Source organism: Manis javanica, chromosome 13, assembly GCF_040802235.1.
Source record: "Manis javanica isolate MJ-LG chromosome 13, MJ_LKY, whole genome shotgun sequence".
NCBI classification, from domain to species: domain Eukaryota; kingdom Metazoa; phylum Chordata; class Mammalia; order Pholidota; family Manidae; genus Manis; species Manis javanica.
This window is the reverse complement of record NC_133168.1, coordinates 66,887,284-66,904,515: the sequence shown is the minus strand read 5'-3', so window position 1 is coordinate 66,904,515 and position 17,232 is coordinate 66,887,284. Positions and strand designations below refer to the sequence as shown.

Below are 17,232 nucleotides of genomic sequence, written 5' to 3'. Positions count from 1 at the left end.
GATATTTTGACCTCTTCCCACACATCACAAATGTTCTTAATGGCATCTAGAAAGATGAACCCTTTCCTGAAGGTTTTCAATTTACTCTGCCCAGATCCATCAGAGGAATCACTATGGCAGCTATAATGTTAGGAAATGTATTAAATAATAAGACATGAAAGTCAAAGTGACTTCTTGGTCTATGAGCTGCAGAATGGATGTGGTGTGAGCAGACATGAAAAGAATATTAATCTCACTGTCCATCTCCATTAGAGCTCTTGAGTGACCAGATACATTGGCAATGAGCAGTAATATTTTGAAAGGAATCTCTTTTCTGAGCAGCTGGTCTCAACGGTGGGTTTGAAATATTGAGTAAATGATGCTGTAAACAGATGTGCTCTTATGCAGGCTTTGTTGTTCCATTTATACAATACAGGCAGAATAGATTTAGCATAATTCTTAGAGGCCCTAGGATTTTCAGAATTGTCCCTGAGCTTCCCCTTAAAGTCACCAACTGCACTAGGCCCTTTAACAAGAGAGTCAGAATCAAAGCTTGAAGCTTTGAAACCAGGCATTGACTTTCATTTCCAGCTATGAAAGTCCTACATGGCATCTTCTTCCAATAGAAGGCACTTTCCTCTACACTGAAGATTTGTGTTTAGCATAGCCACCTTCGTGAATGATCTGAGCTGGTGAATGACTAGATAAGGATAACTTGCTGTGGCTTCTACATCAGCACCTGCTGCTTCATCCTTACATTGTTCTGTTACGGTGAGGGCTTCTTTCCTTAAACCTTATGAACCAAACTCTGCTAGTTTCAGACTTTTCTTCTGTAGCTTCCTCGCCTCTCTCAGCCCTCAGAGAACTGAGGAGAGTTAGGGCCTTGCTCTAGATTAGGCTTTGGTTTAAGGGAATGTTGTGGCTGCTTTGATCTTCCATCCAGACCATTAAAACTTTCTCTGTATCAGCAATAAGGTTGTTTTACTTTCGTATCATTCGTGTGTCACTGGAATAGCATTTTTAATTTCCTTCAATTACTTTTCCTTTGCATTCACAGCTGGGCTGTTTGGCAAAGAGGCCTAGCTTTAGGCCCACCTCAGCTTTCTGCATGCCTTTCTCACCAAGTTTAATCATTTCTAGCTTTTGATTGAAAGTGAAAGATGTGTGATGCTTTCACTGTAACACTTAGAGACCACTGTAGAGTTATTAATTGACCTAACTTCAATATTTTTGTGTCTCAGGCAATAGGGAGGCCTGAATAGAGGAAGAGGGATAGGAAGCAAGTTGATGGAGTGGTCGGAAGACACACAGCATTCATCAGTTAAGTCTGCCATCTTCTGTGGGCATATCTTGTGGCACCCCCAAACAATTAGGAGAGCAACATCAAAGATCACCGATCACCATAACAAATATAATATACAGCTGACTCTTGAACAACATGGGTTTGAACTGCATGGGTCATCTTATATGTAAATTTTTTGCAATAAATATATTGGAAATTTTTTTTTTGAGGTTTACAACAATTTGAAAAGACATTTTCTTTTCTCTAGCTTATTTTACTGTAAGATTATAGTACATGATATGTAACTTACAAAATATATGTTAACTGACTATATTATCAGTAAGACTCTGGTCAGTAGTAGTCTATCAGTAGTTAAGTTTTGGGGGAGTTAAGTTATATGTGGATTTTTTTACTGTGTGGGGGGTTGGTACCTCCAACCTCCACATTGTTCAAGGGTCAGCCCTTGAACAAATATGAAATGTTCAAAATGTGAAATATTGAAAGAATTACCAAACTATGACACAGAGACATGAAGTGAGCAAATGCTGTTGAAAAATGGCTCTGATAGACTTGACCACTACAGGGTTGCCCAAACCGTCAGTTTCTAAAAAAAACCACAGTATCTGTGAAGTGCAGTAAAGTGAGGTATGCCTGTAACTAAAATCTCGGCAGCAAGCATCCCCAAAATCTTTCTTGCTTTCTTCCTTTTTATGTTTATTTTTAGTGATGGTGGTGGGGGACATGATGTAGGTTTAACAATGAGAATGTTTCAGTTATGTAGAATGTATGGGGAAGACTGACAGTTGTTCACCAGAGTGTTCCCTACCTTCTTTGGGCACACAGCTAGACTACATCTCCCAGGCTCCTTTACAGCTTGTTGTGGTCACCTGACAAGATTTTCACCCACAGAATGAGAGAAAGAACCACCAATGAAATGAAAAGGCAATCTATTGAATGGAAAAGATACTTGGCAATCACATATATGATAAGGGGGTAATATTCAAAACATATAAAAAACTCATACAACTCAGTAACAACAAACCAAATAATACAATTAAAAAATGCACAGAGTACCCGAATAGACATTTTTACAAAGAAGATGTACAGATGGCTAACAGACACATGAAAACATGCTCAGCATCACTAATCATCAGGGAAATGCAAATCAAAACCACTATGAGCCATCATCTTATACCAGTCAAAATGGCTATCAACAAAAAGACAATAACAAGTGTTGACAGGATGTGGAGAAAAGGGAATGCTTGTGCACTACTGGTGGGAATGTAAACTGGTGTAACCACTAAAGAAAACAGTATGAAAATTCATCAAAAATATTAAAAATGGAACGATCATATGTCTAGCAATTTAACTGCTGGATATCTATCCAGAGAAAATGAAAATACTAATATAAAAAGATACATGCATGCCTATGTTCACTGCAGCATTATTTACGTAGCCAAGACATGGAAGTGACCTAAGTGTCCACTGATAGATAAATGGATAAGGAAGATGTAGTACATGTACACAATGGAATGTTACTCAACCATAAAGAAAATCTTGCCATTTGCAAGAACATTGATGGACTTTGAGGGTATTATGTTAAGTGAAATAAGTCAGAGAAAGACAATTGCTGCATGATTTCACTTATATGTGGCATCTAAAAACAAAATGAACAAAATGGAACAAAACCTAGATTCACAGATACAAAGAACAGATAAGTAGTTGCAGAGGGGAAGAGGGTTGGAAGGGTGGAAAATGGGTGAATGGGGTCAAGAGACACAAACTTCCAGTCATAAAATAAATAAGCCAGGGGAATTTCATGTACAGCATGGGGAATATAGTCAACGATACGGTATTAACCATGTATAGTGACAGGTAGTAACTAGACTAAGGTAGTGATCCGTTCACAATGTGTACAAATGTCGAATCACTATGTTGTACACATGAAACAAAGAGATTATTGTCTGTCAATTATACTTTGGTTAAAAAAAGGTGAAAAAGAATCATTGTGTTCCCACCTTCTAAGTGTTTGTTGCTGAGGTGGCTAGAGATGAGAGGCAGAATAGAAAAGGGGAACATGGAAATGAATAGTCAACGTGAGAGTCTGGATGGTGATTATACACAGTGATTAGATGCTCTATTTGGAGGAATATGTAGGTATAGCTTCTACAAAAGTAGAAAACTAACAGGTTTGCTCCTAAAATATCATAGACCTTAAATGCTTTTAAGAAAGATTTCACTCACAGATTAGGATGAAAGCCCTTGGAGGGAAAAACAAATAAAGGGACATTCAAATAAAAGTGCTTAAATGCCACATAAAAGAAAAAGTATATTAAAAACCGTGCCAAGTGCCACAGTGTAAGTTCTTTATTAAATCCACCCACAAAACAAGCCTTCATTAAAAACAATGCCTGCCAAGTCCTACACACTAGCATTGAACACATATTTCTACCAGTATTCAAAAACTTTAGTCCAAACAGACCTCATAAAAAGTGTCAGTATAATAATGTGATTAAGGCTGGAGGGAAAGTACTGAGTGAGTATGTCTGCAAATAAAACAAAGAAAACACCTCTTCGCATCCGCCCTCTCCCTTGGTTCAAAACCTTTATCCTCTTGTCAAGTGGCCTAAGCAGTTACGGCTCGTGTAGAAAATGCCCCGCAGAATCTCTCCTTCATGGCTAAGGGAAGGATAGTGGAGACATGAACCGCCTTGTCCACACCAAACCATCTTTTCTCTCCAGCAGGATGAACAGGAAGTCAGGCTTCATCAGCAACTACCTCCAACTGGACCGTGTTGTCCTTGATGTGGGGGGAGGGGGAGTGGCCTGGGACAAAAGCCCATTTGGGTTCCATCTTACCCACATCTCAGCCACCTCCCAAACCTGCAGGCTAAGACTCTAGGCAGAGTAAAAGGGGGCACCACACCAACAACTAGGCCTAGTCACTGGGTTTCTTTCACTCTGCACAGAGTTGGGAGAAGGACTGTTTCCCAAGTGTAGGCAAGTTCTCCTTCCAAGCAGTTCGCGAGAGCAGCCCCTTCTCTAAGCTGTGGCAATGGGCAGGATAGCTCTCAGAGTGCTCCACGTCACGAAGTGTGTGAAAAGCACCTTTCTCTCTTCCACCTATCCTGAGAGTGTCTATACTCACACACAGTGAACAGAGTCCGTGTAGACCCACAAACACTGGAGCTGGGCGGAGATCAGCATTCATTCTTGTCCAGTGAACTATGCTGAGCACTTTCGACAAAGCTATGTTCAAGGCTTTGGCTCCTTAAATTTCTTTTTATTTTATTTTATTTTGATATCGTTAATGTACAATTACTTGAACATTATGGTTACTGGACTCCCCTATTATTAAGTCCCCCCCACATACCCCATTACAGTAACTCTTCATCTGCGTAGTAAGATGCTATAGAATCATTACTTGTCTTCTCTGTATACATACTGCCTTCCCCATGTCCCCCCCACCCCCACATTATATGTGCTAATTGTAATGCCCCGTTTTTCCCTTTATCCCTCCCTTCCCACCCATCCTTCTCAGGCTCCTTAAATTTTAAACATTAAGCCTATATGATACTCGATTCTTAGCTTTTTAACCTGCTGTATGGATAAAGGTGTTTGAAAAGGATTTTAGCTCTCTAGAATATGATAGAAAAAAATTAACTGATGTTACACTTAATATTTTCCCCACTTTTTTCCATTAAATACACATGTCTTCAACATCCCCAAAGATGATTAATTTAGCATCTCTTATAGTTCAAAGATGACATTCGCAGTAGGACTATAACTTCTAATTTCACAGTATTATAGAGTATCATGAACTAATTTTCCTAAAAGGTTAAAACAGGCTATAAACTATATCTGGGGCCAAATCTTATGAGCGTCTCAAAGGCTCTTTTATAGATCATTTAGAAAGATTAAAGTAACCCACTTTACCCCTAAGAGTCCCTGCTCAGTCAATCTGAAGTCCCATTAAACATGAAAGCGACCCTTATTTTCCACTTTCAAACTGTGGGTTTCTCTTTCTCCACAAATTGTATCATTGGCTATTTTACTTTTAACTTTTAAAACTTGCTTTCATATTTATTATCTCATTTTATCTGTGAATGCTTTAGGAGCCATATATAGAAAAGGAAATAACAGCTCCATTGTTCCTTTGAGTGTGGGTGATAGTCAAGACCTCACCTCTCTCCAAAATGTCAAGTGTACAAAATTAGATGATTAGGATTTGGGGCAAAGGAGCAGAAGATGGAGTAGCTACTGTTGAGGGATGTCGGAGGGGCAGGGGGCCCAGAGAGAAAGGTCTAGGGAGGAAGAGCAATAGGATTAGGAACAAAAATAGTTTAAATTTCAGAAAGCATTAGGAATTCAATTCTGAATCCCTAAATGGCATGGGAAAGGAAAAAATATCTATGTATTTGGGATTAATACAATGTCTCTCCATATGGGAGAGAAAGGTATACAACTTTCTTTGCATGTGTAACCAACATCTGGTAATCCTAGTGCCTAAATAAGGTTGGAAGGATCTCTTCTCAGAAATAAGCTACTCGGATAGTATTTGGGACCACGCTGAAAGTTTCTAAGCAAATTGTGTCTTAACTCAAATAATGTCTCTTAACTCAGTGTATATAAAATGACCTTCCACAAAAATGTTCCTGTTTAAAAATCTTCCAACACTAAATCTAAACCTTATCTGTGAGGATTATATATAGATATAGTATATATAAATAAAATGTATTACTTACAGGCAAATTAATTATGCTGACAATGACTTTTGAAGGCAATTAGTGAATGGGATTCCATAACGCCGAGTGCAGGAAGTTATCGTTATGCTACTGGATAAATGAAAAGCGACTTACCAATTATCTCTATAAATGCTTAGACTGCTCCCACCCACTGAAATCATTCTTGCTTAGAAAAAGCCAACTTACTCTCTCTTAGGTGTGGTGAGAGCTTCTCACAGTAAGTTGTCAATAAACATCCCTTTTCCCAATTTAAAACTTGCACTTGAAAAATCGAGGCTATTAGAGGAGTCAGCCACACAATTATAAAAACAGTAGAAATGGATTAGGGATACAGATTTTAAAAGAATTGGCACTTTGCATTTTAAAAGCCTGCCCGTGCAGTCATCTTTCCTGGGTTGAGTTACTACAAGGAGAAAAATAATTGGTTACTCTTCATAAGGGAAAGATGTGATAAAACGGGCCCAACCATTCTGTAAAATCATCTGTGAAGATGGTGATCTTGAGAAATAGAGGTGGTCACACATCAAAAGAGTGTAAAGAAGGGGCTGTGATGACTAGTCCCTGCCCTGCAGAGATGCTGAATTTTTCTAGGTGTGGAGGGTAAATGACTCAAAGCCTTCTAGTGACTTCTGGAACCAAGTAGCATGTACTTCTTCCTACGTGGGTGTCTCCTTCTACATTTGGGACTTTTCTTCCCAACACCCTTCTTCATCTTTCCTCTCCCTAATCATGTGTCACCTCAGATTTTCAGTGGCTTCGTTGGAAATAATTCAATTTCATTCAGATAAATAATATTGGAATTAGCCATTTTTTATTTTTTTCCTAATTAAATCTCTGCTGTAGTGAATAGACCAGTCTGTTTATTTGTGTGAAAGACTTTATGTAAAATATAGTATAGTTATAAATGGCCATCACTCAAAACCAGCAAATCTGGAGGTCAGTGATGATAACAGTTTTCATTTATTAACCACTTTACCATGTGCCCAGCACTATGGAATGTGTTTTTCATGTATTATCTATTCGAATTATCACAATAACCCTGTGAGGCAGGTACTATTTATCAGTCTCATTTTACAGTTGATTCAACAGAGGCACAAATATATAGTCTAAGGAACAAAATTAAAACAGGAGTTGGCAAACTACAGCCCTTGGGTCAAACCTGGCCTTAGAATTTTACTGAACCCCCGCGTCCATGCACTGACATAGTGTCTGTGGCTGATTTGGAGCTCCAATGGCAGAGCAGTTGTGACGGACACTTAGGGCCCAGAAAGCCTAAAACATTTACTATCTGGCTCTTTACAGAAAAAGTCCACTACTTGCCTCATGTAAAACAGAGTTAATTCATTGAAAAAGAAAAAAAAAGTCAAAAACATTGGGCAAGAACCGCTCAGAATAGAGCTTCTATTGAAGCTTTCTTTGAAAAAAATACTCTGTCTTGATCTGTTTTCTTTCATTCTGATCTTACCTTATTTCTTCTTCCAAGGTTTATCAGCCAGCCTCAGAAAAAACAAGAGTGGTCATGGCATACCAGTTCAGTAACTAAAGGTTTCTCTCTAATCATGGTGGGTTTTGCTTGGGGTTCCAAAATTTCCAAGAAAGAAAGAAAAGAAAAAAGCATAGACCAAAGGAGGCTTTGACAACCATCAATTTTGTGGGCGGTTGCAAAATTTTTGGCAGTTTCACAGGTATTTCTGCTCAAGTTCAAAATGACATCATTGTTGAAATAAAAAAAAAACAATTGGCTTGGTGCATTCTACATTTGCCATCACATGTTGTTTTGGTTGAGCATCAATTAATTTTTCTATTTTTACTGGGAAGTTATGTCATAACTATTTTTAGCAGACTGTATCTGGTTCTATCATTTGTGGAACTCAGAACATAATCATGCCTTAGAATTTTTGTTCTAAGGCCATAAGAATGTATTTGGTGGAGAATGTGCTCACTGGCAAATATTCTTCTATACTCTGAAACATATTTTAGATTAAAAGCCTAAAACAGGAAATAGGTACTAACAAATGAGAGAATGTAGCATATAACAAAGTGGGTATAGCTTTATTCTCTGCAAATTTGCCTTTGAAATATTAATATTTGTCATCATTAATGGGAATGAGTTAACATCTCAGCTTCTCTGGTAATTCTTACTTTATCCTTAAAAACCTATCTATAAGTTAAATGAATGGAATTTTCAGAGTAGCAATCTGACACATAAACTGAGCTCCATTAGCATGGATTAAGGTAGTTTCTGCAAACTTGTTTACTATAAAAGTGAACAGAAAGTATATGCTCAAGACAAGACAAAGCCCATGGCTTTTTTTTAACCCTTTACCACCTTCCCTGAAACACCAAGCAGTCCAGAGAACAGCATACAGCAGTGGTTCCCACCCTTGACTGCACATCAGAATCACCTGGGATCTTTCACAATTCCACCTGCCACCCCAGCCCAGGCCACATCCCAGGTGCATGAAATCACAGCCTCTGGAGGTGGGACGCAGGTATCAGTGGTTTTGGAAGCCCCCAGACACCAGTAGAGAGTCATGACTAAGGTAAAGAGAGCCTGATGGGCTCAGTCAGGATGCACCTGCCCTGCACGTCAGGCGGCCTGGAATCCTCCTCCGTCCATCTCTGCGAGGCACTCTGAGATTTTTGGTGGAGGATTTAACACAACATACTGGTGAACGCACTGGTACACCCTTCTTGCTTCTCACACACATTACCAATTCATAATGCAGACATTAAGAGGATTTTAATACAGGCCCTAGGGTTTCTCTTACCTTATGATCTAGTTAAACATTCACACCACTTTGGCGTCTTAGGAGACAACACATCTCCTACACCTGGCTTCACTTTATGTTTGCAAGCATATTTACCCTGTGTGACAAACTTTAAGAACAAAACATAAAACGGCTTGCCTTACCTCCACGATGCTTTTTAAATCTTTCACATAAGTCCTTTCAGTCTCCAGGATTTCCTGAACTACTCTATCCACGTAGAGGAGCTTGGGGCTGGTGGCCGATTCTGCACTTGCCTTGGTGGCCCCATTTGTTTCCACTAGGAGGTGCTGGGCCTGGGGCTGCCCATTGCTGCCCTCATCCAGGTTCTGCTGCCCAGCTGGGCTATCCTTCTGCAGCTCACTGCTGGAAAGCGGCCTGGCTGGAATCAGCTCCAGTTTTATGGCCCCTGCTTCCTTATCCTGGTGAAACAAGCCCAAGTGGCTGTTTGAAACTAAGGTCACTCTGCTCCCAAAGGAACCATGGCTGTCCCGGGAAGAGGCCGAGGACGATGTGGAGCCGAAGCTGACCGGGCGCTCGCTGTCTGAGAGCTCCATGGTCGCCCTTACTTGGGAGAGGGAATGCCGGGCTGTGGTCCTGGGAGCTGCAACTTTAGTTACAGCTGATGGCACTTCAAGACGCAAGTGGTGCACATCTGTATACATTACAAAGAAAGAAAAGAAAAAGGACAAGGTAAGTGAGGTGTGCAAATCAAGTTACATCAAACAGAAGGTTTAAAGGAGTTTAAAACCTAGCCCCCCCCCCAAAAAAAATATATATATAGTCAAAAGAAAAAGGCAGAGAGTTAGTTACAGGAGGGAATGCAAAGGCACCCACGGTAGTTTGAATTGCAAAGTTAGTTTCTAAAGTATCACCTGGGCATGTGTTAAAAACGCAGGGTCTCAGGCACTACCCCAGACCTACTGAACTTCAGTTTGCATTATGACAAGATGCACACATGAATGTCTCAGAAGGGCTACACCCATTGCCTCAAAGGATGACCACCTGGAATGACTAATGCATGCAGATTAGTCCAGATTTACTAAGTTAAAGACTCAGTGGTCAGGGTATAAGAAAGCTATAGTTTAACAAGCACCACAAGTGATTTTTATGTACTTAAAACGCACCCTACGTGATTCTTACGGAATTCTGCAGAACACTGTTCTGCATTTTCAGCATTCCACTAGAATTCCACCAAATTTTAAGCTACCATCCTGGAGCGATCATTACTTGACTTAATGGATGCTGACAATTTTACATTCTGCTTGTATATAGCATTAAAGAAAATGTCGCATGGACAATACTGGGCAAGAGAAGCCAAAATATCAAGACACACAATCCTTTTAACACTTACTCTCTCACCAGATGTCTCTCAGTCTTTGTCTGAAAGCTGACATCCCATTTGTGGTGAATATGGAATTATGTCCTATTACAGAGTATATTCTACTGACTACAGCACTCCATATGTACAGTCAATAAGATACAACTATATGATTAGATTAAATAATAAATACAACTAAATAATATTGAAACTAATTATGAGAAAAGTTATTTTTGAAGAAATGGGCTGTTAGTATTTAGAAGAGGACTTATTTTCACGTGATATTTTCTTATCTGAAAAGTCAAAAGGTCTCTTAAAACCTGTATGTAGCTCTTCAGTCTTGGGTCCACAAAGGTCATACATGAAATTTAAACTTTCAGTAGCTATTTTTGTGGAACACACAAAGCTTCAATCATCTTCATTTGCAAGTCAGGATCAACATCCCAGCCTCCCCGCCTCCCCACTACGAGATCCCAAGTTTATAGAAACAAAGTGCCATGCACTAAAGAGTGTGATTAATGAAGAAACTTACTTCATTTTGGCGGGTTACCTTACCACCAGTATCCATGTTTACGGGTTTTGTTAGAAAAATAGAAGAGTAAAACTTCTGTTTGGAAGTTACAGCAAGACAGACACAATAACAAGAATATAGATTAATGATCGCTTTTCAAAAGGAACATGAATTTGGTTTGACTCTAAGATCAAGTAGCTGGTACCAATATTTCTAGAATATAAAGAATCCATCAATTCTGTGTGTGTCCTTCCTGACTGTTTAAATTCATGGAAAATATTAGTACAAACTTATAATGCAAATACTAAAATCATGAATATAAAATAAGGGACTATCTTGGGTCAACAAGAAGGCACAGTAGGAAATGTGTAGGAAGTGAGTAATTTATCAGCATAACCACTACCACATGCTATGAGTTTGCTGCAGATTTATAAAGCTTTTGCAATATTGTTTCTGCTTGCTGTGTAACAACTTTATGGCCTATAAAACATGGATTGCTTATAGTTCTTAAAATGCACTTGCCCTAAAACACCTGATCCAACTTGAGCGTGGCAAAAGTACAAGAAGCAGCCAGGCATTCAGGTATGCTTGCCCACATTCGAGACTGGTGTTAAGAACATCCAGGGCAGTTCAAAGTAGGAGCAGACACACAAGGTTTTTTTTGCCTGTTGGCATCCATGGTAACCATAGCCATGAGGCTGACCTCACGTTCAGAAACAGGCACTCAACTTGGGAACTATATGGGGATTCTTTAAGTAAGATCCCAGGGATCTGATGGGGCAATGCTTTAGGAACAAACATAGGTTGGATACACTGTATAGGAAAGCCAGGGTGTCTGGAAAGGTCTAGCTCAACCCACTCCCCACAGATCCGGATATGCTGGTCTCCAGGGCAAATTCTGATTTTCTGCCTAGACAAGAATCAACCTTCTCTCCAATACAGAAAACTGCATTTAACAGTTATATAACTCTGGGCAACATATTCATTATTGGAACTGGTGAAAATGAACACAACAGAGGGATCCATTTCTTCACTTACTTTCACTCCAAGTTAGTCAGCCAGTATGAGGACCAAGGGCCTAAAGGGGGCCAAAAAATTGCTGGATGTTTTTAGACGAGTCTAGGTTGGGCTGTTCAGGATGACAGTGCCTTTGGTACTTTCAAAGGTAGGAAAAGTGGGATGTGAAACTCAGGGCAACGGGGGATCCCTTAATGGATGAATCTTAAAAGCACCATGAATTGGGCCCTTTTCCAAGGATGGTTTCCTATGTTCCAATACCAGGCTATATATTCTAGGCCACTAGGCCATCCTACTCTTAAGACTGCCAAGCAGGCCCTTTATAAAATAGAATTTTATATTTGGTATCTGTAGTATTTAGCCAAGCTTACTGCCCCAAATAAACACCTTCCAAAATTACCAATGACAGGAGTGAACCATTTAAAGTTAGGACATATAATGGCATATAATATGAGACTGCATTTGCTAATGGATAACATTTTTATGTTGATTCACTGCTTAGAAGATAATAATAGTTTTCTCACATAAGGAAATGTACCTCATGTCTAGTCTTGTTCTTACTGCTCTCAAAATAATTTAAGATTTATACCCTGTCTGGCTTATTCTTCCTAATACAACTCACCAGTTATTAATATTTATCTCTAGAGCTGTACTGTTCAACACAGGAGCCAGTAGCCACATGTGACTACTCAGCACTTGAAATGCAGCTAATCTGAATTGAGATGTGTTGTAAGTATAAAATGCATACCGATTTCAAAGACTTAGTATGGAACAAAAAAAAAAGGAGATAACAAAAAAGATATAAAATATCTAATGATTTTTGTATTAATTACATGTTGAAGTAATATTTTGGAATAGTGGGTTAAATAAAGCATCTTCTTAACGTTATTTTCTACCAGTTTCATTTTACTTTTTTTAAGGCAGCTACTAGAAATCATAAATTTTATATGTGGTTTGCATTATTTTAGCTGGGCAATGCTGAACTAGGTGCCTTCTAGATTATTTTATTAGTTGGTAAGATTCAAATTTACTTCCTGATCAATCCTTGTTCAAATAATAGTGAATAAAGAAGCACGTACAATTCGAGGTTCTTTTTCCCCTCCATTCATTAACACACAATATTGTTTCGAGTCAGCAGAAGTAGAGCTGGGCGTCAATCAGCGAGCACTGGATATAGGGGGTAACTGATCCCCCATGATAGACTGCAACATCCAGCAAGAGCTGCAGAGCAAGAACACGCCTTTGCCTCAAGGGAAAGATGGTGGCAGGTTGGATTAACATTTGGGAAATCTGTGGCTTTGCTTTTGCCTTCCTTCTCATCATCTCTCTTTCTTACCTAAACCCAAATACAGCGCTAATACCGCAACTCCTGAGAACTTGTCAAACATTGCTAATAGCCCACATCAGTGGCTCTTTTGACCATGAATACCAAAATAAGCTGCTCTGCTCCACACACCCCAAGGGTCTTGGTCCATCTGCCCCTTGGTGAGTCTGGAGGTGGACGTGGTGGAAGCACAGGCAGAGGAGCTTCGGAGTCCTCACGATTGTTACAACTGGAGGCACTGTTATTCCTTCCCATGCCATCCTTAATGAAAAGAAAACACGCTGTAGAGCTCCCACATAGATGTGCTATCACATGTCTCACTTCACGACAAGTCCCTCTTTTTCATTTTTTTTAGGTGAAAGAACTTTAATTCCTTGGCTTTTCTTTGCTTGCTCCTCAAACTTCCATTATTTTAATTGCTCTCCTTTGGAATGTCACTGCCAGAATCAAAAGCAGTACTTGTCGGCTCTAACTTGTCTCTCAGGCTGCTTCAGCGTTGAGGCAGAACTTTCCATTGTAAGTAAAGCCCAGGCTTCCTGTGACCAGGTTTACATGTCAGATGCAGGACTGGCGGGAGCACAGCAGACAATTCCCTGTCACAACTCCAAAGGACAGCTTTCCAAGGAAAGGCAGAACTCTACACCCAGAAGGGGCTAAGGAGTGATCAGGATTTCCAAGTTCTGCTCATTGCTATTCTAGACTTCAGATCCCTAGTCTGAGCTCCTTGGCGAGACAGTCATGGAAATCAAGAGAATGTGTTGTGCTCAAGATGCAGTGAATAGCTAAAATTATATGTAGTTCCTTATTGTACTGCCTGTGAATTGCACAAAAAGGGAGGCAACAGGGAGAATAAAGCATAAGCAAGAAGTTATTTTATCAGCCAGCAAAGTTCATTTAATACAGGGCCAGTCTTCTATAGATCCTGAGTTCTGAACAACTGACTTTCTGATTCAAAACCAAACCAAACGTTTAAGAGTCAAAGTTATAAGAAATTCACATTAATATATTTCAAAAACAATACTAAGTATTTGAGGACAATCCTCTTCCCCTAGACACTTCTGAGATAGTGGATAGCTCAAGAGATAAAAGCCACCAGACAGCAACATGAATTTCCACCTCTTGGTTTTCTAAAAAATACCAGTGTGGTTTTTGCATTAATGGCAGGGCCAGGACTGCAGTTCCTCATGTTCTTTAATGCTCAGAGTATTCAATTCGGGGCACATGATTTTTATACTTATTTGCAGCTGTTTGGTAATAAAGAGGTTTAAAAACTCTTATTACCATGTTAATTTCTTAGTTTTGACCTATGTGCTATGGTTATGCAAAATGTAAACATTAGGGGAAGCTGGATGAAGGGCGTGTGGGAACTCTGGACTATCTTTGCAACGTTTCTTTAAATTAAAAAGTTTTCCAAAATAAAGTTTAAAAATCTTCTTAGCATTCAAAAGCCAGTGAAGCAAGTATTTGTACAAGGGGATCAAGAATGGGAAGAGATGTTTTGCAAAAATGCTCTTGTTCAAACAAGAGGTGAGGGGTTGAATGAGGAACAAAGATTCCTTGAAACTGTAAAGCCTGAATATTCACACAATTTACTAGTTGATTCTTAATGCTAGTCAATGGAAACTGAGGTAGAATGACTATTGCAGTTGAATGTGGATTAAGATGATTAAATGCAGCTCATATATTAGATAAAGTCCCTCAGCTAAGTGGTGGCTCCAGAATTTCCACAGTTGAGGGCACAGTCATGCCAGTTTAGTTAAAGGGGGACCTATTGGAACTCCCTTAAGGCTTTTTATGCAGACATAGCTGTGTTTACCTTTACTGTATACTCTTTTGGTGGTGATTTAGTGTGGAAGATAAAGGAGGTTATGGGGTGAGGTTAAACGGAGAGATCAGTTGTGTTATCACTTCAAGAGCTGTTACTTGTCCATTAAAATCCACTCCCTTCTTAGTGAGGAGTTTCATCTGAGCACAACTCCAAGCCTTCTCGCCGTTAGATATGGCCATGTGGTCAAGTTCTCCTTGCCAATGGAAATGGCACATGCCCCTTTGGGTCTGTTTGTCACCATTCTTGCACATTCTTTCCCCTTTTCACTGGAACCAGGGTGGCAGGGACCTTGCTGAACCATTGATGTTATACCAATGCCTTATATTTGGGCAGAGCATGAAGCCAGAAGGAGCCTTGCAGTAACTGGGTCTGGACATGCCTTGAGCCACCACATAAAATCTGGTTGTCCTGCTGCTGTGCTGGAGAAGCCGTGTGATGAGACCACACTGATATGCAGAGAGATGCTCAGGGAACCTCCACTGTTCTTTCAGACCCCGCTGTTTGAGCGTTTCAAGCCAAGGCACCCACCAGACTGTGGGTGAGGAGTCTTTGAGATGACCCTAGCATTGTCAATCTGGCTGCAACTTCATGAGTCCCTGAGCCAGAAGCACCAGCTATCACAGCCTCTCCTGAACTCCTGACTCACAGAAATCTTGAGAGATTATCAATGATTGTTGTTCCAAACCCCAGGGTTTTGGAGAGATTTGTTATGCAGTGAGATAACCTGAACCGTCTCTATTATAACAGATTAGGTTCACCATAATATGCTACTGCTTTAACTTTATACCAAAATTATTCTAAAAAGCAAACAAAAAACCAAAACCTCAAAGTTCATTCAGATATCATTACTTTTTAAAGGTTTTTGTGGATGGAAAAAAATAAATAAACAGAGAGGTTAGGTAACATTGTGCTCAAAGTTGAACTCTGAATCAGAGACTATGGTTTCTGATTTCTAGTCCATTTTTCCTTGTATTTGGATATAGAGTCATAAAATAGCAGGGGCTCAGAGATCAGGAAAGGAAGCATTGAACATAAACTACCTACATAAAGCACATGGTATCAATGTGTCACGAGGGCCTATATAGTATGTGTGGGTAAGGGAATGAGTCGGTGCCCAACCATGTGTAACGTGAAAGCTCAGAGGAACAGCCAGATACTAAGTTACGACGTAACACTCTCTCCCGTGCTTGGAAGATTTGTATTTCTGCCCTGGCTCTGTACCACTAAGGTTTGAACTGCAATCTTTGGGTCTCTGGTTTTCTTCCCTGTAAGTTAGGCAGTGAGACTAGATGATTTCCCCAGGTCCCATCCAAGCTTCAGCAACTGACTCCAACTCTGAAATGAACAGTGAGTCACTGGCTGACACAACTGCATGGCCCATTCCTAGCTGGTAATCACTGCACACACAGGAACCACAAAAGAGCAGTTTCCCTCTACATCCTACTAATGCCAGGTCTTAGATGATGACATATGTATCACTGACTACTAAACACTAAAAAACCTCTGTTTTAAATTTAGATTAAATAATAATCTATGTTCTGGCTTCACTTTGAACAGTACTCTCCTATGAGGGTAGGCATACCAGTGTCAGGACAGCAACTCAACAGTGATAGTCAGATATTTAGGCTCAACTGTACTGAACACTCAGTTCCAATAACGTTTCTGTGTGGTTGGGAGGGAGGCATTAGGCTAAATAACATTGTCTTAAAGCAAAGGAGGAGGAAGAAAAGGAGAAATCCAAGTGACTAAAAACAGTATTCTGAGTAAAAAAAGCCATTCATTAAGGGTCCTAAACATTTTCTTAGCAAAAAAGGAGGAGGAAGTGAATTCAGTGTGTCTAACAATAGATCTATGAGTAAATGAATTTCTTTAGAAGGTACAATATAAAATTGTTCAATGTCATGTCTTTTCAAATTTTTAAGGACATAGAAAATGGTCATATATATATAGTTGAATAAACGGGGTGGTTTATGAAACATGCACAATGTGATCCCAATTTTTATTTTAAAATGCCACTTATTCACATTAGAAAAAGAAAGAATATATAATAAAATATTTATATTGGTTTTACCAAATAGGTAAATGGAAGATTTTTCTTTTGATATTTACCTCTATCACTTTTCCTCAACAAGTGTATACTTTTGCAATTTGAAAAAGTTATTTAAAGAAATTAAAATCACATCCTCAGTTTGTATCAAATATTTAACTACTTCAAATTAAAATAATTGATTTTTATACTCAATATGATTAATAAGGAATTTCAAATATACACATCTTTCAAATGAGTATCACTAAATTAAAATAATAAAATAAAATGAGATTCCAATGTGCAATAAATAGCATTGAATATATTCCATGCCTCCTTGTCCCCAGTTATTCCTCTTAGAAGAGTATTTCTCAGCAATAAACACTCAAAATGGAAACTGCATTTATTGAGTCAACTTTGGTTACCACTAA

The 17,232-nt window shown here is 39.3% G+C and overlaps 1 protein-coding gene across 7 annotated transcripts in view; it reads right to left on the bottom strand.

The window, feature by feature from the left end:
* The window catches only part of PLEKHG1 (pleckstrin homology and RhoGEF domain containing G1), a 202,607-nt gene that overhangs the window by 74,514 nt on the left and 110,861 nt on the right, over nt 1–17,232 (bottom strand). For all 7 annotated transcript variants that reach the window (XM_037022991.2, XM_017673936.3, XM_017673929.3 and 4 more), the window contains one exon: nt 8,921–9,429. In XM_037022991.2, the coding sequence (XP_036878886.2) occupies nt 8,921–9,331 (411 nt within the window). In that variant the 5' untranslated portion in view covers nt 9,332–9,429. The remainder of the gene's footprint in view (nt 1–8,920; nt 9,430–17,232) is intronic.